This window comes from Sorghum bicolor, chromosome 3 (assembly GCF_000003195.3).
Source record: "Sorghum bicolor cultivar BTx623 chromosome 3, Sorghum_bicolor_NCBIv3, whole genome shotgun sequence".
Lineage (NCBI taxonomy): Eukaryota > Viridiplantae > Streptophyta > Magnoliopsida > Poales > Poaceae > Sorghum > Sorghum bicolor.
This window is the reverse complement of record NC_012872.2, coordinates 65,604,786-65,629,611: the sequence shown is the minus strand read 5'-3', so window position 1 is coordinate 65,629,611 and position 24,826 is coordinate 65,604,786. Positions and strand designations below refer to the sequence as shown.

The following is a 24,826-nucleotide window of genomic DNA, read 5'->3' as shown; positions in this document are numbered from 1 at the left end:
CTTTTTGGCGGGTCTATTTGTGGTGGCTTTTGTTATTTTTGTTTCAAAAAGGAGACTAGGGTTGTTTATGATCCCAGTTTGGTTACCCTGGTTTATGGTACTCGGCATTATTATTGCCTATTTTTAGCTCCTTTTGTTCTGCTATTTCCCTATGTTGTACCCACCAAATTTGAGCAAAATCAAGCAACAGTCCACACTGGAGCATAAGAATTGTTCTGCCTTGGAGTACAAATTGGTTAGATGATACTCCTTCTATCCAGAAAACAATGTAATTATGGGAAATGTGCTAGTCAAGTTAGCCTAATTTGATCAAATTTATAGTAAATAATATTAGCATTTATGTTTTAAAATAATTTATTACAAAAATATATTCTATAACTAACTGTTGATACATATTTGATATCGGGAGTGTTAGTATATTTTCATATATTTTTAGTTAAAGTTGAAACGCTTTAACTTTTCGAAATATGAGAATTGCATTCTTTTGTGAGCGGAGGGAGTAATTGGGAACCTTTAGGTCATGGTGCAAATTTGAGTTGTACTTGGACAAAACATTGGGGTCAATTCACTTGACAGATTTATCCAATATTCAGGTGATCATGTCAGCAACACAACAGACGGTGTTTGGAAGTGAAGTTACAACTGGAAATCATGCCGCCAAGACCTGAAATCAGTTTCAAGTGTTAACAATCAGTTTTCAATAGCGTTGTCGGTTGTTCAGGTGCAATGCAAACTAGCAATGGTTTCCTCAGTCTTGACTCTTGAGCAAAAGAACACAGGTGGGCAACTCAACCACATCACAAGTCGCAAGACAATTTCACAGCATCCATGATATGATATTACGATGATATGATCCATATTGCTCGATCAAAACCAACTTACAAATGAGGAAAAATGCATCCTAAAACGAACAAGAACCTGTTTTGCTCATGTAATCCGCCATCGTCAATTCCTCCACGACAGGAGGTGCACCTTGACGTCGCACGACCTGGACACCACCTTGGCGTCGGCGGCGAGCCTGTCGACCGTCACGGTGCAGTGCACCCGCACCGGCACGGCCCACGTCCTGACCTTGCCGAGCTGCAGGCGCACGGGCACCTCGACGTCCACGTCGAACGGCACCGACCGGAGCCGCTCCGCCGCGGCCATCTGCCCCCGCACGCGCTGCGAGAACCGTATCCCTGACCCCTTCGCTTTCGCCACGAACACCGTCACGTTCCGAGGCCCCTGGTAGAACGCCGGCCACGCGCCGTCGCCGTCGGCCAGGGGCACGCCGTCGTACGACACGGAGACGCGGCTCCGGCCTCCCTCGTAGCGCACGCCGATCCTGCCGTTGGGGTTGTCGGCGCGCACGGTCGCGTCGAACCCCGGCGAGAACGCAACCGGGGAGGAGGAGGAGGAGGAGGAGGAGGCGTTGCCGAGCCCGGCGAGGCCGGACACGGCGAGCGCCTGGACCGTGTACGCCGGCTGCTTCGGCCTGAGGACGAGGTACGCGACGCCGGCGAGGGCCGCGGCGAGGACGGCGAGGGCGACGGCCCCGGCCAGCATGCACGCGCAGACGCGGGCGCAGGAGCGGCCGCGGCGGCGCTTGGCGCGGCGGGTGTAGTGGTCGAAGAGGCGCGCGTTCTCGGGCGGCGGGACGCGGAAGACCTTGTCCTTGGGCACCTGCACCACGTACGCGCCCGGCGGCGGATGATGCTGCGGGACGGGCTTCTCGAAGTGGAAGCTGTAGAGCGGGCTGGAGGAGGGGTCGGACACGGACTGGTTCATCTCGCCGGAGAAGTCGGAGCTGGAGGACGCCGGGTGGACACGGCCGTGGCCGTGGCCGTTCCCGCCGTGCATCATCGGCTGCTCCTCGAGGGAATCAATCTGCATGCAAATGCACCGGCGCGCGGGGTTATAATGAGGCCATATTGATTAGATTACTCAACGGTGTGAATCCTACGATACATGCATGCCAGCCTGGGTGTGAAACTTTTAATTGGTTGTTTGAATGGAAAAAAAAAATTAAAGCATGCCGTGTTTTTATATAATAATAAAGAGAATTTGGAATGCCATGTGCTGGTTCCAACAATTAATCTGCTAGCACGGTATACATACGTCCCTGGCTGGCTCCCTGCACATTGCACTCCCAATTGATAGTTTCAGACTTTCAGTCCAAGGATAAACTCTCCGAAAAGGAAATGGAGAGTAGAAGCCCGGATAAGATAAACTCTCCTATTCAGTCAAAAAAAGATAAACTCTCCTACCGCCATTTCGCCTTTGGAAGAGCTAGCATCTTTTGCCTGTCGCCGTCGACAAAATCTGGTGCGAGAGGAGGCTACAAACTGATGGATGTGCGCGACGAGAAAACGTTGGCTCCTCATCACGCGCAAACGAACGCAGAGGGCGGCAAATCAATCCAAAGATGAGAGTGGAGGAGACGTGTACCTTGCCCGGCCGGCTGACTGCTAGTGCTCGTCGTTGCCGATGCTTCTTCCTTCTCCTTCTCGAGGTCGTCCGGTTTGGTGTCTTGGGGATTCAGAGTGGCGCGCGCGCGGCCGCGGCCGGCCTCGACGCGAGAAGCGGCGGGTCGGACGTGCGAGGAGGTAAAGCTGATGGGGCTGAGCTGCAGAGCTGGTGCGGACGGGGAGACGGAGACGGGGGAGAAGGCGGCAAGGTCTCGGGGCGGAGGGGGCGGGCGTTTTTATACGATGCGCGGGCACGGGGGCCTAGGCGACGACGCGCGATCGCCGACCCATCGGGTGCGGTGCTCAGTGTTTTCCAGGGAAAGAAGAGTTGGAAGTTGGAACCGTGTCGTGCGCGGCGACAGGTTTTAGGGAAAACGAAGGAACCGGGCGTGGACTGATCTGGGCCGGAGCTATGGGCACTGAGCTGGGTGCACGTGCACGCGTGTCCACAAGTCACACAGCCCCTCGTATCCGTGCTCTGTCGTGCCATGGCAGGCTTATCCGTTTCACGGTAACGCGGCTCCTCCTCAAGCGAGACGACAGACATACAAAAAGTACTCGTACTAGTAACCGAAATGCAATCTGCAAGCTGTAGCCGTTGTCAAGCATTTCGGGCGGCGGTGGGCTGGCCAGCTGCTAACACAGCCCAGCACGCGCCTGACAGTGGACCACGCGGGTCAAGGATCAGACTGCTACACGTAACCAAGCGATATCGCAGTCGCAGGAATGTTCGCACCGCGAGTATGCGCGCCACGCTCGCGCGGCCGGCAGCCGGCGAAGCCTGCGCCCGCACGTCTCGTCGTGCTGGTCCACGATGCCAACCCAGAGATAAACCAGTTCATTATGTCCAGATAATTGGCAAAGCAATCATATATACATGCAGTGCAGCAGATAGTATCATGGACCTTCACATTTTTCATCTTGTCATGCACTCAAACGCCGTAACAGCTTCCACGTAACTGAAATCGTTGGGTATTGTGTGGACTCCATGGTATATGTGACAATAGACAAATAAACAATGTAGCAGATGGGCAGCCATGAGACGTGCGCTAGCCTTTTTGTTTGAGTTTATCAGCTAAATCCACCGGTCATTAAATAGTACTTTTCTCTCGCAACAAATCAGCGAGCATTACTTTATGCCATGGTTTATCGGCAAGTGCTGCTGATGACAAAGGCCCGAGGTCACGTCCTCATCACGCACACTGCTGCCAGCAGCCTAGACTTCAAATCAAATGCAGTATATATTAAGTTGGATATTTCAAGTTCAGTATTCAGAGTTCAGCCTTGTTGATTTGATCACTTTTGTCATCTCGACCTCACTTGTTTTTGCAAGTCAATCACAAATTCAACACTGCCGTTAATCATCGATTGCTTGCTTGGCATTCCCTGTCAATCTACAAATCTTCAGTTCAGCTTTCAAAGGAAAAAAAAAATCTTCAGTTTGCATGCTAAATTAGAGGAGGGTGGTCAGGTCGGTGTTCCTAAAGCATCTTGTTATAGAGCCAGCATGATGACGCACAAAGATCTATAAGGTTCTATTTAACTTGTAAGCACCGGCATGATGGTTAGAGCCTTCGGGTGTTGTTGCTGTTGTCACCACGGTCATCTCCCCTCTCCGGCCTCCGCCACGCGCACGGTCAATTAATTAATCAGTTGGGAGGAGGCGAGCAGGAAGGACTGGGCCACGACAATGCGTGGGATTGCCAAATTGCGAGCCCAAAAGGCCCAAGTGATCAAACCGAGCAATAGCATGCGCACGCGCTGCGCTGTGCGGTGCGGCGCTTCAGTTTAGTCCCACCTCGGCGGCTTTGGGCGAGCGGAGACGGAGGAAAGATATAAAAGGACACCCAGGGTGCCATACCAACTCATACCTTTCTCGGCCTTTTGGCTAAGATCAAGTGTAGTATCTGTTCTTATCAGTTTAATATCTGATATGTGGGCCATGTGCCTACTTCGATATTAAGTTTATTTTTTGTGGGGGAGGGTCCACTACAGTGGCTTGCCACCGGGGCCCTCGTGTGTCGCTCGGGCGTTGCACTACTGCCCGAGCCTGGCGCTCCCCAACCAATTCTGAATCGAAATTTTGTTGGGCCAGCACCCTGAACCCATAGCTTTTTCCCTCCTCCTACATTGGAGGCCCGGTATTACTGTTCGTATGGGTCTCTAATCAGCTATGAGCTCTCTCCCAGGAGCAACTATCCCATATTCCAAGTTGGGAAGAAAACGAGCTCCAGAGTTGTATGAGATTGGGAAAAGTTTTCCCGTTCTGTAAAAGAGCATGTTTTCTACTTACTCATGCAAATCCAGCTATATACTGTGGAGGAGGCGAAGGAAAAATAAGAACATTGCAACAGCTAAGGGGCTGAGATTCATCGAAGGAAAAATAAGAACAACATTGCAACAGCTCAAGGGGCTCCTCTTAAGATTCAGGATGAAGAAAAAAAAAGTGATGAAGGATAACGATCTCATGTCAGCACACTATTGGACCGTAGAAAATTTCATAAAACAACTTCAGCCCAGATAAATCTTTACAATGAAAATACACAGCCGCCGTGTCTGATCTCAGATTTAAGAAACGTAAAATAATAAAATTACATGCATTTTATGATTTTAACACAGAGAAGACTTTTCACAGAGGCGTGCCACACTTTTACATTTCTCGGTTACTACTTTTACTATGGACGTACTGAATAGAGGATGTTATGGGCACACTAATGAAGCCATTTCTTCTCTAATTAATATAATGTATGAACAAGAGGTCACCATTGCTTCGTCAACAGACTCCTGTCAGCAGGTTTGCAAGACAACAATGGAATCCAGACGTAGTAGGTGCAGGACTCTAATTAGTTCATCGATGGAATGCATCCGTTATGAGTTTTCTAGAAGAATACTTAGAATAGATCAGAATACTTACACATATGCTAGATGGAGCAGCAGCAGCAAACAACACTGCCTGCACAAGTGCAGGAGTGCCCTGTCACAATAGCTGAAAGAAAAATTTACTCACTGAACACTTTGGCAGTCCAAAAAAAAAAAACTAAAAAAAACTCGACCAGGGGGTGATTTTCGTCTTAAGAAGATGATGTCATGATTCGAACCCGGGCTGGCTCAGTCAACCGCTTCTTTGGCGTGTTGTGCTGACCAGTTACACCGTAAGAGTGTTGACGGCAGTCCCAAAATGACATCTTGTATTCTTTCTTTTGTGTCCATGAGTCACGGTCAAATATATATTGCGGAACCAAAATTTGGAGAACATGTAAAACCTGAAACCTATTCAGGAAATGGCAAGAGCACCAATTCTAGAACTATAACTATGTACCAAAGAAGAGGCTATAACAAACCTGAAATCTATCGAGACTATAACAAGAGCACCAATTTCTGTACTCATCCTTACGGAGTATGTACTTTATCTCTACAACTTCAATTTCCTCTAAAAGCCTGCAAAATCTGAAGACGGTTTTAGTACATCCGTCCTCATTAGATTATGTCACTAATCAAATGAAAAAAAAGCTGGAATTTTTTTTGCATTATTCTATTAGTATCCACAACCTGGTCATGTAATCAAGCTTTTCCCAGCCATTGTTAGATTATTGATCTGCCTTTTTCTCTCTGGTGGGGATCATTCTTAGGAAGCAGTCTACAAGCTTAGTAATAAAGAATGAAACATCACTTGTAACTCAATATTTCACAGTAGCTCTGAAAAGAAAAGGAAACATACTTGCCATTTATTCTAGGAAGAAACTTTTAGCCGAAGGGAGGGAAAAAATTTCAGGCACCTTTTTTTGTGTGCTCTCCATTTACTACATTTTATCATAGGAAACAGGTCAGGGCTACAGACCACATCCACATTCACTTGAAAACCAACTCAAGTATACGGACTGCAGAAACAGTTACTTAAAAAGCTGTGCTATGAAGGGATGCTAACCGAATTGTATCTGCAAAGATTGTCAATGTTGTTTGCTCTTGCCTGATGAACCAGCGATTCCCAAACCTGAAATGTAAGGCATGAAGTTCATGAATGATTTGCCATGTTTTCTTCCCAACAGAATCATGCAATCCAAATGAATGGTGTGTACATAAAATGGGTTAGACTGAGGGATGAAGACAAAGTGGTCCAATCCCGGCTATCTTACCCGACACTATGGTTTTGAGCTCCAGCTAACTTGATGAGCAGGAAGTTTAATTAAACAGAAAATCTCCAATAATAGGCAAAACTAATTAGCGAATGTAGCTATCAAAATAGACAGTGAATTGGGGCAAAGAAGATCCGACACCATGTTTTTTTTATCTCAGCAGTTAACTCGATGAGCAGGAAGTTTAACTGAACATAAAAATCTCCAATAATAGGCAAAACTAATTAGCGAATTGTAGCTACCAGAATCCAATCAAATATCATGAACATTGCAAAATTGCTACGAAAAGAACATTTGAAGACCTTTATATTTTAATGAGAACGTGTATGTTCAGATAGCTACAAAGTGTGAAGGATAATTAAAACAAGCGCTCAGAGCACAAACCTTATGAAAGCTTTGATGCTGTTGTAAATAGATCTTTCTTCATCAATTGCAGATGCCTCTTTGGCAACCTGAAACATTAGAGATTTGTTTTAAAAAACACACTTCAAATTATAGCATGGCAAAGTCATAGTTTTACAGATAAATCTTCGTTGTAGGCACAACAACATATAAATTCACTTCCTATAAGTTTCCATTGCCTATATTTATAAAACAAGAAGCATAAGGAGCAGTTATTCTCTGGTGGCCTACAGCACAACCCTTCCAATAAAATCAATCCTTGGAATTGAATTGTCTGAAAACAATTCTCTATAGGCTTCTCAAGCAGAATTAATATGGCAACTCAAAAGGCTGTCAGCTCTATGTCCAGGACACTCACTAAGTATTTACTTGAGTTCCAGCAGTGCCAAGCAGAATTAATATGACAATTCAAAAGGTTGGCAGGTCTATGTCCATGAAACTAAAAAGATGTGATTTGAGCTGAACCTAATAAGATGGAAACCTATTTACCTCAGTTCCAATAACGCCCATAGGTAATCCTCCAGAGCCTGCTAACAGTACCTGAAACTAACCATCCAGCATATGCATAGCTAGAAGATGATCTGCAAGATAAATGCTCGAGTAGTTTTAGTTTCGATTTGTAAAACTATATACACCTTGGAGTGGGCTGCAGGCACCTTTGTAGGTGAAATACAGGTTACCAAAATAGGTTAGGAAAACGGTAGGAAGTAAGCACATGTTATGCAACTCCTATAGAATCATTGACATCTAGCTGAGATACAAGAGGGCATGGTCATGTCAATACAGGTCAAAGAAATTGTAGAGGTCGGTCAAAGAACAGCCTTGCAGATGAAATACAGGTTAGCAAAGCGATAGGTACAAACCACATATCACATCGGCATTCCATCGACATGTTATGCAACTCCTATACATTGGCATTCCATCGAACACATGCTATGCAGCTCCTACAGAGTCATTCACATCTACCTGCAAATACAAGACGCCATGCTCATCTCAAACACAGGTGAAAGAAATTGTAGAGGTTGGTCAAAGAACAACAAATCCGAAGAAAAATAAAAACCTAACACGCCGTATATGTGTTACCTCCAAGAATAAAATATAATCAAAGCGGTTGGAAACAATAGGACCTGAAGATCCATCCATACTGCTGTGTGGCCCTCTGTTCAGGAGAGAGGCTGAAGAGCGATGCCAGGTGGCTCGCTGCCGAGGGTCCCTAGGTGCGCGGCCGCGAGCAGTCAGTCTCAGTCGAGCTAAACTCTAAATAGTCAGTGGAAGCAGTGGAGTATTTTTGTTCAGGAAAAGCGAAAGCTACACGATTGGCAGTAGATCTTGTACTGTCAAGTTCTGAGCTGTACTGTACATGAGGTACAGGACAAGTGCTGACAAATAAGCAGATCACTGTAAATTAAACAATTTATTCACAGTAATGACACTGTAAATATTACCGACTCATTTCAAAGGTAAAATTGTACCTGTCTAATTCTTCTATTGCCAACTTCACTAGTTCAAACAATACACCAAAATCTCAATTCACATGGTAGAACAGATAGTTCTATGTCCCTGGAACCAACCAAACTGTCTGAGCAAAACTTACACCTCTTCAAATTACAGCCAAAGGAGGGGGGAATCAATCTAAAACAAACCCACCAAAACCTCAAAAGAATAAAAGAAAGTTAAAGAAAGCGCATTCACAAAAGGTCTACATCAAAACTTTTGTATTTTGAATATGTGAAGTATATGCACAGTGGCAAGCCCGTGAAACTTAACAATAGCGTTCCATCAATGCTTTGCTAGCTCCTTCAACCAAGGAGTATTTTTGTCTCATTCATCTCTGATGACATTCTATCGTTTCCTTTCAGCAGTCAATCCGGTGGTATTCATTGATGTTCACTTTCCTCTTCTCTTTCGTGAGAAACCTCTAACTCCACTGCCTGTGCAGTACTCTTGGCACTGCTATGGAAGACCTTATTGGATGCCGCATCAATGTCATCGTGACTCTCTGCTTCACTAGTACTCATATTGCCTGTACCCTCCACTGGTAAACCCTCCCTAGCATCTCCTAGGTTGTGCTGACTTTCGGTATGTATTGCTTCAGTAAGTTCATCAGGTTTCGTGGATTCTGCTGTCTCTACATGTCCATACTTGTCTTCATTTTCTTCAAAGGAACTATTCACAATAGCATCGAAGTGCTTCTGGAAAGCAGCATGCATGTCATCCACAGATTTTGCATCAATGACATGCAGCTCTCCAGCAGCCTCTTTGGGCTCTGCAGCATCAGCACCTGAGATATGCAAAGTTTCAGTACCCATGGTGGCCTCAGAAACCACACCATCACTAACTAGCTTAAAGGCAGTCTCAATATCCTCCAGAGACTTTGCATCTAGAACAGTAATCTCAGGATCAGTTGTAGATGTCAATAACCCATTTATAGTGACCTCTGGCTCATTTGATCCAGCTGCTAAGGTTTCTGGTGATGGTGTATCATCAGCAGGCACTTCTGACTCATCGTGTGGTGGCTTCAACTCCATGTTCATTGATTCAAAGGGGCTTGCTTCGAGGATCCGTCTCCGAGGATTGTATACAGTCTGCTCAGGGTCATTGTGAGATGCTCCAAATGACAGGCCAAATTCAGGGCCATTTAGGTCATCAACCAATGGAGACTGCTCCCTGGAGTCTTCAGCACCAACTTCTGACATGGTCAAGGAGACGTTGTCAGATGCCTGAGGGCTAATAACGGAATGTGCAGCAACACTATTGGTAGGGATATCATTATGGGAAGCCTGATCTGTCACCTGCTGGTCCAGTCTCATTGGTTCAACTCCAAAGTCTCCCACTGCATCTAATTCCGACAGGAAACTTTCATCAATTCCACTGCCCTCCATTGGCTCAGGATAGATTTTATCAGCCTCGTCATCAGAATCAAGTATATATCCTGCACCTGCAGTTGCTTCGCCATACATGTCACTTATATCCACCTTAGGTTCAGTAGCCATCAAAGCAAAGGGATTCAAGATTTCTTCATGTTCACTTGATGCAGATTGGATGACATCATTAACTTGAGGATACGAGGAAACAACTTTAGAGCTCAGAGTTCCATCAGATCCAACATCAAAGTGCTGTTCGATTACATGGCCAGTCAAGGCAGCAGCTGAATCAGTAAAAATTGCTGTTTCATGCTTTTCTTGCATGTTGAAGTTCTCAACAACTCTCTCCTCTGGGATAGGGTGTAGGTCCCGAGATATGACCGGCAATGTTTCCGTGACAAATTCAGAAGGCAGCTCCATGGACCCATGAATCAGGTTATCTAATGGCATTTCATTGTTTGAATAGGACATGAGATCAACATTTCCACCTTTCTCAGATGTATTGCTTGCACCAAGTACAACTGTGTTTGAGCTTGATGCAACTTCAGTGTCAAGGTACTCTGGAAGGTCCCCAGAATGAGATTCACCCTCCATAGGTGGCCTGGAGGATGAAACCCATTCTGCGCATTTAACTTCTGTGTTAAGTTGGAAAGAAGGTTTAGCACCAAGGCTGTCGCTACCTGCATGATGGGACATGGTTCTGATCAATCTGTGAAAACAAGTACACCCTCCGTTCAATTTTACAGGTCGTTTTGGCTTTTCTAGATACACAACTTTTATTATGTATCTAGATGTATCATATATCTAAGTGCATAGCAAAAGCTATGTATCTAGAAAAGCCAAAACGACCTACAATTTGGGACAGAGGGTGGTATTAAGCAATCAAACGAAGTGATCATATCAAACTTGCTTACCATCTCCATCTTCCCAGCTAAGCAGGTCAGGAACTGCATGAAATGGCATCATGGAACTCCTGGCTGACTTGGGCGTATAATCTTCTTCCTGATCTTTTCCTTTAGTTGAAGCAAGATGTGCTTCCCTTTCTTGCGATCTTTCAAAGACGAAGTGCTGTAGAGCAATCTCACGGTCATCAATGTCACTGTTGTCTAGTTCAACATCTATGGAGTTGATACCATCTGAGCCTTCACTTCCAACATCTGCAAGGTCCTTTTCATCATGGTCCTTGTGATCCTCCTGATCAGCAACTGAAGAAGTAATATCAGATTCAGTAACAGAGCTCATTTTAGACTCACTCTTATCACTGAACTGTCTTTGGAAATTGCTTGCATTCCATTCCACAGTTTCAGGGACAAAATATGGCTTTAGTCTAGAAAAATGCTTCTCCTGGATTGCATCCATCCTTCCAAAGTTAAAGCTTTCATGCCTTCTGAAGATCATGTCACGACGAGGAGACATCGCAGATTCTCCAGAGTTTAAACTATCTGGGGCAGGGACGACAACACTGTCATTCAACTGTTCAAGGGGAAGATCAAATGGGTTCTTCCGTGCATGCAGAATTGAAGGAGCTGAGCCAGGAATCACTGCTTCTTCAGAATCATACGGAAGGTCAAAAGGGTTCCTCCTTGGCACTGCAATAGGAGGTACAAGTGCACGGAAGCGTGACAAATCATCTAAACTCCTACCAGCACCATTACTATCAACATCTGTCAGGTTGTTATCAATTTCGAACTTTATGTTCTTCCTGGATCTTCGTCTAGCCATCAAAATTTCCAATCTGCGGTTCCTTTCCATCTCAGAATACCCAAGATCCATGAGATTCTTTTCATCATCTGCTGTCCAAAGAAATGCAGCTTCCTTCCCATCATTTTTATTCTTCCCCTCCACATTATCTTTAGGATCAATGTCATCGCCCTCATCATTACTATCATCGTCAATTTGATGATCCTCTGAGACATGAGAATCTGTGTCTGAATCATCCTTGGGAATAGGATTGGGGCGATTGGAACCAGCACCCAAAAGTGGGTCAATCTCATCAAGAACTGGAGCAATGTCAGTCATGGAAGCATCAGGAGAAGAACTCTCAGCCTGATCAGAGTCAAAACCAGATGAACCATCCTGACTGCTAACTCTTGCCCATGGTGAGCCAAGAGAGGAATCAAGCAAGCTGTCCTCAACAACATTGCTAGTATCAACATTAAGCTCGCCTTTCTTTTCCCATTGGTGAATAGGGACAGAAGCATCTTGTTTGCTAGTTCCAGCAAGCTCTTCAGTTTGCTTCGCTTCAGAAATAGCTCCCTCTTTACTAGCTGCTGAATCTGCAAATACTAGATTTTCCTCCATCTCAGCATGCTTATTAACATTATCGCTAGAAGAAAACAGACCAAAGGGTGTAACTTTGTCATTCAGACCACTCTGACGGACCCCATCAAATAGGCTTGTCTGACAGTCAGCCATATCCTGAATGAAACAAGGACCTTCCGATTGTCTTTTCTTGGTGAAGTTGATGTCCTCCCCGATCCCAGACTCTTGGCAAAGATTGACCATAGAAGGAAACGGTGTAGGTGTTCTAGGTATGTTACGCCGATCAGCTCTCTCATCTTCTTCATCAGTTCTCTTCAGAAGAGGGACATAATCATCAACATCAACATGCTCACTAGCCCTCTCTCTGAAGGAAACTGTCTGTTTAGCTTCCCTCTCTTTGAAGTTTGGTGCATTATCCCTAAATTCAAGCACTGAAGGTTTCTGATTTTCTTCAAAGTGGATATCACTGGACGAATTTCCAACGTTGGAAGTTGAAACTTTTGGAGTGCCCTTGTGATCTTCACTAGCCTCAGGAAGATTAATTTCTCCATAACTCAGTAGGATTCCAAGAAGAAGAGCAGTGCATATAATTACAGGTGAAGAAGAAAGCAGGAACACAAAGAGCCTTGGTGATGATCTGTACAATAGGTAGAGCAAAACACCCAAACCGAAAAGGACAGGGTGTTCGGACACAAATGTATAGCTTTTCCTAATGGACAACCTCAAAACTTTCTTGAAACACAGAGCAGCCTGTTTTGCCGCAAGGGCCATCGCATGCAACCCTCTTAGCCTCCAACACAAACCTACCACAATAGAGAAGAAAATAGGGAGGTTATGCTGAGTAGAACAAAGCGGCAGTGTATGGTTTAATGGGAAGATACAAATACAACAGATTTTGGAAGCTTCTGCTATGCTAATTTACGAGAAATTTTATAGTGCTTGGAATAAATTAGAGTCATCCATTTGAGTAGATCTAAAGGTTATAAGATAAGAAGAACCAATATGGAGGAACTTAAGTTGTGGACCGGAAACAAAATCATGTGGGCCAGGAACTGGTTCTAGATTAAATTTAAAGGGTAGATCAGTACTTTTGTGTCTCTCCTCATCTCACCGTGCGCAGCTCCCTCCGTCTCTGAGCGTTGGTGGCGCGACAGCCTACGGTGGCCATGGCTCGGGCGCAAGCACAGGCCCTGCAATTCCCTTCATCTCCTAGCGCAGGCGGCGCGGCGGCCAAGCGGCCGGCGCGCGGGCTCCTACGTGCACGGCTCGCGCGAGCACAGGCGCTAAGCTACGGTATTGTTAGCCACTTGGTCCATCTGCTGATCAAGCAACTATATGTTCCGTTGTGCTCGCCGTCAATGCTCTAGCAATCATGTTGCTACTTCTTCTCGTGGAAGCTGTTTGTACTAATCCGTTTGAAGCCTGCAAGTACCATTCCACAGATCGGCTAACAATACAAAATTCAATGGTGATTTAACAAAATGCATTGCTCGCAGATCTGCTAACAAATAACATGATCAAGCAATTAGCTGATTTAGGCCTTGAAATAATTCTGTCAAGAGGAAGCTAGCAATTGGGTTTTACACAACAAACCAGTGGGCTCCAGGTCCTCCATAGCCAATGGCTGGTAGAAACTGTCGAGCCCCTACCACTGGCCAATCGAGCGACCTGCAGGCTCCAACAGATGGTTGGTGCAGAGCTTGTGAAGGTTGCCGACGGCGATTGATCCAATGATCCGAGGTGGTGATCCCAGGTAGTGGCCCCTACAGATGATGGGTGCAGAGCTCTTGCAGATGGCCGGCGGTGATCCACGTATAGGTGGCCAGCACCGGTGGCGTTTAGTTCTAGTTCATCCGATCCGATAGAGGGAAAAGATTGAAGGAACCGGCCAAACTTAGTACCTATATTGGAATGACCAAATTAACCATATGGCTAAAAAAATTCATGAAGAGGAACCACGGGTTCCTCCCAAGCACCATAACAAACCTCGCTAATTTACTAATAAAGCCAAGTTAAGTTCCGCCGCGAGTTAAATAATACAGCGCCGGGGAGGGGGGGTCTCAAAGGAAAATCAACAAAGCTAACGCAGATTAGATGAAACGACAGTAACTGTAATTAGAGCCCATGTCATCGTAACTGAACAAGTCCGGCCTCGAATTTACAAGGTGAACTCTAGATCAGCAGCGGCAGGCACTTGTCGGCGAAACAGACCAAATCTAGCTCTGAATTTATAGACTCAGCACCAGATCACCAGCGATGGTATACCATGATTCTAGCAATAGTTTCAGATTCTAATATCCAAAACCTAATCCCCAATCCGAGGCCTAAATAAATCCGATCCTGGCACACGAACAACTGCTGAGACGCCGCCACCTTCAATTCTGATCAAGCAAAGGACAAACAGATCTTTCACCCTAACAGCTCAGCATCATGGCCCAAATCCACAGATCAGCGAAGCGAGATCATCCATCCCAGAGCCCAGCCGAAGCTCATCAAGTACAACCCCCAGTTCAATCAGATGGTATCTAAGGAAGAGCGCACGTACCTTTGAACAAACTAAGCAACAGCCCAGCCGCTGCGAGCGAGGCTTGGGGAAAACTCCAAAGGGCAGCAGCAGAAGGAGAAGAAACGGACAACGGCAGTGAACCGAGACCCTGTGGCGATGACAGCAACCAGGGGTAGGAAGCAAGGAAGCAACGGAGGCGAAGGCCGAGTCAAGAACAGCAAGGGATCGCCCCCGAGGTCAAAGCCAGCAGAGCAGTGGCGTACTGGCGTATGCGCGAAACGTGCGCGCGTATCCGCGCGACGGGATACTACTAGCAGAGCAGAGAGACGGACAGCCGGACAGGGAGACCAGAGCCCAGAGTAGTGGGAGGGGGGCTCGGGAGTTTGGGTTTGGACCACCGACCGCCCCGCCACTTTCGGCTGCGGTCGCGGCGGGTGTGGTGGAGTCAGGAGTGGGCGGCGGGCGGCGGCGATGGCGATCGCCCGAAGCGGAGGGGACGGGCACGGGCGAGTAAGGCCTTGTTTAGTTCACCAAATAGCAAAAAGTTTTTAAAATTCTCCATCACATCAAATCTTACGACACATGTATGAAGCATTAAATATAGACGGAAGCAAAAACTAATTACACAGTTTATCTGTAAATCGCGAGACGAATCTTTCGATCTTAGTTAGTCTATAATTAGATAATATTTGTCACAAACAAACAAAATTGCTACGGTATCGAAATCCGAAATCTGTAGCACTTTCGTTTGTTTGTGACAAATATTATCCAATCATGGACTAACTAGGATCAAAAGATTGGTCTCGTGATTTACGGCTAAACTGTGTAATTAGTTTTTGTTTCCGTCTATATTTAATATCTTATACATGTGCCACAAGATTCGATGTGACGGAGAATCTTGAAAACTTTTTGATTTTCACGGTCAACTAAACAAGGCAGGGAAAAGCGGCAGCCGGGAGTAGCATGCCAGTAGCGGCAGAAAGCCGGGGCAGAGTGGCGGGCCCCGCCGTTCCGTCTGCGTGCGTTGCGGCGTTGGCGCTTGGCCGCGGTGACGGTGACGGTCCCGTGCGGCTGACGGTGGTGGCCCGACGCGTGGGGCCCGGATACAGTGGGTCGGGCGACCGTGGGGCCCGTGGCTCTGCAGCCGCGAATGGGGCGGCGAGGCGAGCGTGGAGCGACAGCACGACAGCGGTGAGAATTTTCGGTGGTGTGCTGGCGCAGGCTACGCTGTCGGATCGGAGGCGGGCCGCGCCGCCGCGGGCTGACGCTGAATGCTGCGTGCTGACGGTGACAGACGACTCGGTCCGGCAAACGGGCAAAGTGGCGCGTCCAGATATGCTTAATTGTACTGCACGTTAATTCTTGTAATTCATCTTAGCATTACACCTTGTTTTTTCTGCGTCCAGATATGCAGAAAAGCACCGTGGATTGGTTGTATTTGTGAACACGTCAATGCCAACTATTTAAGCAAAGAGCGCAACACTGTTCATGCAAGTTTGTCTCCTCAGTACATGTATGCACGCAATGCAAGCACGCAGTTGGCATGCAATGCAACAGACCAACCACGCGCACACAGGACCTTTGGGAATAGTCAACAGTCGAGAGTGGGTAGAAGGCCGTTTTTTCACTTAGAGATTGAAGTATATGTACACATATTTTAGTGTAGATTCATATTAATAAATATACATACACACATCTCAATGCGAATTTAATGATCCATATGCTAAGAACACATCTCCTTAAGAACATATTTTACTTTCACAGAGTAGGTATTGCGTGCTGTCATGGGAATCATAAACATCTTAGACCCCTAGCCCCACGCTCGCCTCACGGATGCACGTCTCTCTACCTTATCCCCTCCACCGGGCTCGTTAAAAGGAGTCCAACCACATCAGCTATCCTCTCCGAAAGCTTTTAGCCACCATATCCCTTAGCCACACGCTCGCCCCACCACCTCCTCTGCTCGCTCGCTGTGGCTTCGTCTCCTCAGCACCTTCTCACTTCCGAAACTCTCCTTGCAGAGGATCACAGCCCTCGTGGTGCTCGACGCGCATGGTGACAGGCCTGCGGCGACGGCGGCACCCTCGCCACATGCTTTGCCGCCTCTTCCTCTTCCCTTGCACCTACACCGCGCAGATGTGCGGCCTGTGCATACATCTTCGCTTCTCTGTCGCTCCCATAGCCCACCCTTAGTCAAAAAAGATTTTGTGCCCCTACATAGCGAGATGAGGACAGATCAGCATCGACCCCCCGTCACTAGCGTAGATACAGGCGTACATCCCCTCTCAACTATGGATAGCAAGTAAGAGCAATCATTTAGGTTGGCGTTCAGATTGTGTCGACGACAGGCTATGCACAACTGTCGATTGGTCCATCCTAGGACCACATTGCCCAAGCTATATTGTTCTATGTTCTCCCAAGGTTGGTTGAGTGGACCGGCCAAGTGACTAGGAAAGCCCTCACAAAATGTTAGAACTCTACTTTAGAGTATGTCTATACCATGCCTTCTAGGCTTCAAGAACTTCTTGTGGGCAAATGCTCAAGCGGTGGCCGATCCAAGCTGACAATATTCTATAAGTTTTCATGCACTTCAACAAATGTAGATATTAAAAAAGTTTATTTAAGACATTAAAAATATGGTATAAGGATAATAAATAAAAATGGCCCACAGAAAGGCCTATGCGGGTGCGCTCGTTTATTTTTTACGTTGTCACGTCCCCTTTCGTCCGCTGCATCCCTACTTGTGCGTTCTGTCGACATACCCTCTCCAACCGTCCCATGGCTGCACGACAGAGAGGCGACAAAGCGACGCTCGTTTTCTCGATCTCCGTCGATGGAATCGGTGGTCTTCCTTGCCTCCAACAGCCATCTTGGCATCGGGAGGCGGGGAAGACTGTGGATCTTCCACCGGTCGGTGGTTTAGGTCCTAGATTTTCTAGGTGGCAATGGTGAGGCGGGTGTGCCATTGTCGCTGTGGAATAAGTCCCTTTGGCCTCATCCTTGCTTCGTCAGTCTCCAGTACCAGTGAGAGGTCAATATGGGTGGTGACTACCGGATCTTGTGCCTTGGCATCGTTTCCTGGTGGCTCTTGCACAAGAGTCTTGTCTCATTCGATGCCTCAACTAGATCCAGTGGTGGCAACGGCGTGGTGGTGCAGAGTTTACAAAGAGGCTGCTGGAGGTTTCCTCATGTGTTGGAGAGTAGAGCTGCTTTGCTTTTTTGCTGGTCTCCGACAGCATGAACGATTCTAGGATTGGTACACATGGGGTGTATCTCCGGCCGATGCATCTTCATGTTTTGTTCATTCCCGTCCTTTGGGACGGGTGACTCTTGCGGCTCCCTTTAAAGCCTTTGTGCAATGATGTATTCTTGATCCGGTTTTGTGCTTGCTGTCATCATCTTCTGGTGATTTCTTCGGCGGAGACGGTTTGTGATGTCAGGTTATGTGTTTGACAAACACAAAAGCTCCTACAGACTCACTTGCAATCTTTCGTTTTTCTAGGAGCATGTGTGTTAGTTTGGTGGGACAGTTGTTCCTTTATATCCTCTGTATTTGTGTCTGTACTTGTACTCGTCTTTGTACGTTTCTTTTAATGTACTGCAGGTATGGTCTTGTTTAGATCCAAAAAGTTTTTAGGTTTTGACATTGTAGCACTTTTGTTTTTATTTGACAAATATTGTTCAATTATGGAGTAACTAGACTTAAAATATTCGTCTCGTGATTTACAGACAAACCGTACAATTAGTTTTTATTTTCATCTTTATTTATTGCTCAATGCATGTACTGTAAGATTCGATGTGACGAAAAATTTTTGAATTTTTTTTAATTTTTGGGGTGAACTAAACAAGGCCTATGTTAAAAAAAAAAACTCGTGCGTTCTGTCGCCCCCTCACGTTCTCCGACGACTGGTGCCGCGGCCATGTGCTGAGGCCCTAGATGGTCTCTTCGCCGGCGACGAGCACCCACCAGGTACTTCCACCCCTTTTCTTCCCTTCCCTTTCAAGCTGAGCACCGAAACCCAAACCTAAAGCTATTAGCTAGTATTTGACAAGCCACACGGCCACACCAAACTTACGTTTTTCCAAAAATTATTGGGTGCACAGGTGTACACCCATGTCCCTTTACTCGATCCGCCCCTGCAAGCGGAGCAGCGAACAGGGAGAGGGAGGCGCAGTAGCAGCGGCGGCGGCGGCTGGCAGAAGCGGAAGAAGAAGGAGGTCTTCATCTACGGCAACTACAAGAACTACTACGGCTACCGGGTGAGCGCGAAACCGCTTCCGTTTGTGCTTTTCCCTGGAACTGCTACTCTCCAATCAGTGTTCACGCGCGGTCGCCAGCTGTTCGACGATATGCCTCACAGTAGGTTCAGGTGTTCGTGGGGTTTGAGTATTTCGGTTCAATTGGGTTGTTTTGAATTGACCCATGACACAGAGAAAGTTAAACTTACATCCCTAAGTGCGTGACTAGAGATGGTTCACGGGGATGAAAGCACTGGTACTGGCCTGTAGACTGAGTGTTGTCGGCCGGACTACTGTGCAGGGATGAGTAGATGAGCTCTTTTACATGTACCTCCTGACCTCAGATTTCCCAATATTTATTCTGTATAAAAGCATTAGCATGCCTAATGACTAGTGGGCAGGGATGAGTAGATGGAGCTCTTTTACATGTAACTCCTAACCTCGGATTTTCCAATATTTTATTCGGTAATAGCATGCCTAAATGCTATTGGGGTGGGAGGGGATTTAACATTTTCCAGCTGATATAAATTATAACTTCAATAATTCTACAGATTGACCGTAATGTTGGTGAAGATCCTCGCCTCGAGGCGTTCAAGAAACAGTGGTTTGAAAACAAGGATTGTCTCGATATTGGATGCAACCAGGGTTTGGTAACGATTGGCTTAGGTAACCTTTTGATTTTGGTGTATAAACTCTTGATTTCATTCGCTACATTCTTATATAGCATGCTTATAGGTGGTATGTAGTTCTTGTAGACAAATGTCTCAATCCCCAAGATGAGGTCATTAGGTTTCTCACGTTTGTTTTCTTAATCTTGTGCAGCCATGAAATTTAATTGTCGAAGTATTCTTGGAGTTGATATTGATTCAGGTTTTTAATCCCCCCTTATAAACTCCTGTTGCGTGTCAAGTCTCCTCTCATGTTCTGTCATTGAATATTACTTGAATCAAATTCATTTTTATCTTTCCCTGTTAGGTTTGATCGAGACTGCTAAGTGGAACCTACGAAGGATAATGCGGCAGGATAAGGTGGCTACAAAAAACGTGAAAGCTCAGGAATTGTCAGATTCTCCTTCTCAGAGCTCTCCAGGAGAAGTGGCATCTGAGTTATCAAATGGGAATAGGCACCAAGATCTTTTTAAAATTGTCTCTTTTCGACGGGAAAATTTTGTAGACAGTATGGATGGATGTTCAGAACAGTATGAAACCATACTCTGGTAAGTTACAGATTAACGATAGCGATCTCTCAAGAATTGAAGCTTTCTTTGTACTGTTCTTCCCACAGTGCCACTAGCTTATTTTTTAATTTTTTTGTGATGTAGTTTGAGTGTGACAAAATGGATCCACCTGAACTGGGGTGATGATGGCCTAGTTACTTTGTTTGTGAAGATCTGGAGGCTTCTTAGACCGGTATCTATGCCTCTCTATTTGCTGGTCTTCTAAATTGCACATGGACGGTAAGAGGAAAATTACATATTTTTCCCATATGTAATTTTGCAGGGAGGTGTTTTTATCATGGAGCCTCAACCATGGAGTTCATATAAGAATAACAGATTAGTTTCAGAGGTTGGTTCTTTTTGTTCAGATTATGTGACCAGCTAACCCTTCTTGATATTTTTCTTTACACTGCATTGAAACGGGTAATGTTAGTTGTTTCTTAGAAGGAAGTTGTTTGTGAAAATCTTGCTGCACTTTCCATTAATTAGGCTAAATGTGACTCTTGACAAGCCTGTGTTCTTAGCTGCTGCACTCTTGATCCTAAGCTCAAGTGAACATACCATAAATGATCAAAATCCTCTGCCAAATTTAATACAAATTCTTGATTCTTTCATGTTGTAGACCTTTAAATTTCCCTTCAATGCCTGTTTTCAGCTTGCCAAAGAGAACTTCAACACCATCTGTATATACCCAGAGACATTTCGGGAGATTCTTCTAGACAAGGTATTTTATTTTGGCTGCCATCTCAAAGTTTTGTTCTTGACCCTTTCAGCAGAATTTCAGTAAACAATGTGGTGTTTGTGCTGCCAGATTGGATTTAGGTCGGTAGAGTTGATTGCAGACAGATTGGTGGGTACCGTCAGTGGTTTCAACCGCCCAATAGAAGTTTACCACAAATGATGATACTGGGTCAAGGATTGTCACATCCCTGCCCAAGTGCATACTCCCTGACCAAATGGATTATGTTGAGCTTTGAAATGCTCGCTGACTGACTGGGTACAACAATGAAGGCCTTGCATTTGCAAAGGAGAGTATCAGATGTCAAAGATCAAGATGGAAGAGTGGTGGTAGGATGTTGTGTTCTCTAGATGGAAGTGTTGGGAATTTTGACAAATGGTTTTGTTCTTGTATAAAAATGGATAATGGACACCACCGTACCCTGAAAGGGAAAAGGAGGCTTTCATGAATATCAATTTTGCCTGCTATGAACATCATGATTGCTCTTGCATATTGATTTTAGGGAATCAACCCCAGTCAGCATAGCTAAATAGTAAATACCAACAAGCATTTTACAGCATTCGGATGACAAAGCATCTCGAGTTAAGCAAACTTCCAAAAGAACACGTAATCCTACGCTGCCAGCTACAAAACAGAAACTCAACTAAAGACCGATCACACAGAGTTCTTGATCTTGGACAGATCCAACCCTCCCAACTCGCATCTGAACACAGGAGCGCTTGAGGTTAGTTTTAGCGAGTGAAAGAGTGTCATACTTTCTTAGTTCTTAACAATATAATAATTTCTTAATTTGAGTGAACGAAGTCAAACTTGCTGGTGCTGGCAATTTGTGTGCGCGCCCACAGTGTAAAGCTAGATAACGAGCTAGCTCGGCTTGGCTCATTCTGCCTCATTAAGATAATAAGCTAGCTTGACTCAGCTTGTTATCTTAATGAGGCAGAAAGCCAGCTCAGCTTGGCTCTTAAGCTCGTGAGCTAGGTATAAAAAGCACATAAAATTTTAATATTTATATTTATCTAAAGCTTAAGAATAGTAATAATATAAAAATAATACATCCATTAGCATTAAATTGAACAAAATGTTTATATGTGCTAACATATCAACCATTTGTAAAATCCAAGACATGAAATAATACAAAATTGGATGACTTTTTTCATAGAACCATGTCTCGTTTAGCTCGCAAACAACTCGCGAGCTAGCTCAAATTAGCTCGTTATAGCTAAGCTAAAATCTTATTTTGGCTCGGCTCGTTATCATTACGAGTCGAGCTGAACAAGCTAACGAGGTTCGAGTTTACCGGCCACTTGTAGCTCAATCTTAAACTGTTTTTCTATGATGGCTTCTTTAGTGCAGACCAAATAATCAACCTCCTCATGTACTGTACATTTCGTCATTCGTTGTGTGCGCTTCCTGGCCGCCTCTGCATCGTCGCCGTTGGCTGATCGATTCGTTGTTGATCAGAGGTTCAGAGTCCAGGAAATGGCTTCGGACGCCAGCAGCAATAATCGCAGTACCTCCGGGCTCCGGTCCTCCGCCACGGCCGCAGGTATGGGGTGCGTGCGCGTGCACGGAGCCTGCGTGCGCGCGCGGCGCTGGCCGGCCTCGCTCTCGCTCGTGCCGAAATCATGCCACGCACATCGCGTGATGGCCTGATGATGGATGGATGGATGGATGGGTACGCCGTACGCCACCGTGCACCTGCAGGCGAGGCCGCCGCACATACATCACGCTGCGCGGAGTACGCGCGCCACCGCACGTCTCCGTAGACTCGTACGCTGCTGCTGCTGCCTTTGTTCGGATATGCTTATATGGGCTCAATTTTCCTTTTGATGACGACAAAGACCGGGGTTCCATTTTCCTCGCGTCTGTAGAAGTTTGTTTTTTTAGTAGTGTAAAACTAATAGAAATTCGGGGTGGATATTATGCTGAGCATCTCTAAAAGCTTTGGCAAATAGACTTGGCATTGGTTGCTATTTGCAAACTCCCATAACAAAATTCAAAGGATTATACATTACAGGATCTGATTCGTGCATCGCCATAAATTAAATTAAATATTTATATAGTGTAAATTTAAACTATTTATTTCTGTTCTGTGATAAAAATAAATAAATAAATAAAACATTTATATAGTGTAAAAGAAAACAAAAGATGGGGGATGTAGCTTAATTGGTAGAGCATTAAAAGTGCTTATTATTACTTATTATAAAGGTACGGGGTTCTATTCCTTGCATGTCTCTTTTGTAAGACAAAAAAAAATAAAAAATTAGGATAAACTATATATCTTTTTGTATTACAAAAAATAAAAACATTAGGAATTTAGGAGATACTATATAGAAGTTAGAGATATAGCACAATTGGTAGAGCTTTATTCTATGCGTTACAACAAAAAGGTATCTCTTTTGTATGACAAAAAAATAAAAACATTAGGAGTTTAGGAGAAACTATATAGAAGTTGCAGATACAGCTTAATTGGTAGAGCTTTATTCTATGCGTTACAACAAAAACTATAAAAACATTTAGGGCTAACTAACAAAAGCTATAAAAACATTTAGGGCTAACTACGTAGAAGTTGGGACATAGCTTTCTCTCAGTAGTATTTAATTCTAAAAATAAAAACATTAGGAATTTATTTAGGAGAAACTATATAGAAGTTAGAGATATAGCTCAATTGGTAGAGCTTTATTCTATGCGTTACAACAAAAACTATAAAAACATTTAGGGCTAACCAACAAAAGCTATAAAAACATTTAGGGCTAACTACGTAGACGTTGGGACGTAGTTTCTCTCAGTAGTATTTAATTCTATAAATAAAAACATTAGGAATTTATTTAGAAGAAACTATATAGAAGTTGAAGATATAGCTCAATTGGTAGAGCTTTTTATTCTATGCGTTACAACAAAAAAAAATATCCCTTTTGTATGACAAAAAAACATTAGAAGTTTAGGAGAAACTATATAGAAGTTGGAGATATAGCTCAATTGATAGAGCTTTATTCTATGCGTTACAACAAAAAATATAAAAACATTTAGGGCTAACTATATAGAAGTTGGAATGTAGCTTTCTCTCGTTAAAGTATAATTATATGCATGTTCTTGCTGCTCCAACATAATTTTATTTTCTCTCCATGTCAAAACTTACACAATTATGTACATGTACTCTTCTTTATTTATCATTCACAATAGAATAAATATATAATTATAGTGCAAATTTATACAAAAGTTTGTCAATGCCATGCCTTTTCTGGCTCACGCCGGACACGACAGTTCACACTCACTGAGACAACTTTTAGCTATTTTTAGACTACTAGTTTTTTTACTTCTCAAAAACCAAACATCTCCAACCAGATGGCTTTTGGCTTTTGGGGTTTTCTTTGGCTTTTGAAAGGTCCAAAACCTCCTAGGAAGCCTAAACAAACAAGACCTAAAACTATTAAACTATATATTCTCTCTTTTTTTGGAAAATGTAGTCACTTGGTTGTTTTGTTGCGCACAACTATGCCTCTTTAATAATAGTCATGAAGCCGCTTTGGAAGCAACCTCTACACATGATTAACCAAATATTCTATGGACGGAACCACGTGCAAGAGAGGAAGTTGAAAAACAAGCTCTGCAAAACTTTATAATTCTACGTGTTTGTGTGAGCCCACCCAAAAAAACTCTCCTCTGCGAGCCGACAGTGGTCAAGGCAGAGCGAGACGTACATCGTGACAATGTGCTGAGCGGGCCGAATACAATGCATCCTTAGTACATCTCCAAATAGTCTCATTTTCTAGCTCTAGACGAAGAATGGTCACATTGAGGTACTCAGTGATTTAAAAGCACCACTAAGCACAAACAATTAGCTTGAGAGTTAGCTATCACCTGCCTCTTGTAGGCTCCTCCATGTCATTGCCACCTAGGCTCTCTTCCTTCTTTTTCTCCATGCGAGTCTATCACTAGCGAGAAGGAGATGTGATCCATCTCTCATTTACAATAGTCATTTAGATCTAGTTTGTTAAGGTTTAGTCTAAGTAAA

At 44.7% G+C, this 24,826-nt stretch overlaps 3 protein-coding genes across 5 annotated transcripts; 1 reads left to right on the top strand and 2 right to left on the bottom strand.

Moving 5' to 3' along the window:
• LOC8055279 (NDR1/HIN1-like protein 13) lies at positions 431-2,779 on the bottom strand. Of its 2 annotated transcripts, none has more exons than XM_002456473.2 (2): positions 919-1,875; positions 431-664 (listed from the first exon to the last, which is right to left on the bottom strand). In XM_002456473.2, the coding sequence occupies exon 1, from the start codon at positions 1,873-1,875 to the stop codon at positions 946-948; it is 930 nt and encodes a 309-aa protein (XP_002456518.1). In that variant the 3' UTR covers positions 431-664; positions 919-945. The 2 variants fall into 2 exon arrangements, with proteins under 2 accessions (XP_002456518.1, XP_021311398.1); XM_021455723.1 differs by lacking the exon at positions 431-664 and adding an exon at positions 2,431-2,779 and having other exon boundaries at positions 805-1,869.
• On the bottom strand, positions 8,438-15,069 carry LOC8082421. 2 transcript variants are annotated; one of them, XM_002456472.2, is made up of 3 exons: positions 14,657-15,069; positions 10,764-12,914; positions 8,438-10,529 (listed from the first exon to the last, which is right to left on the bottom strand). In XM_002456472.2, exons 2-3 carry the CDS (start codon positions 12,880-12,882, stop codon positions 8,863-8,865), a joined length of 3,786 nt encoding a protein of 1,261 aa, XP_002456517.1. In that variant the 5' UTR covers positions 12,883-12,914; positions 14,657-15,069; the 3' UTR covers positions 8,438-8,862. The 2 variants fall into 2 exon arrangements, with proteins under 2 accessions (XP_002456517.1, XP_021311522.1); XM_021455847.1 differs by lacking the exon at positions 14,657-15,069 and adding an exon at positions 13,200-13,533.
• LOC8055278 (probable RNA methyltransferase At5g51130) lies at positions 18,450-21,284 on the top strand. The gene is made up of 9 exons (XM_002458617.2): positions 18,450-18,587; positions 18,722-18,877; positions 19,408-19,522; positions 19,679-19,726; positions 19,832-20,072; positions 20,178-20,265; positions 20,356-20,421; positions 20,728-20,796; positions 20,884-21,284. Exons 1-9 carry the CDS (start codon positions 18,555-18,557, stop codon positions 20,971-20,973), a joined length of 906 nt encoding a protein of 301 aa, XP_002458662.1. The 5' UTR covers positions 18,450-18,554; the 3' UTR covers positions 20,974-21,284.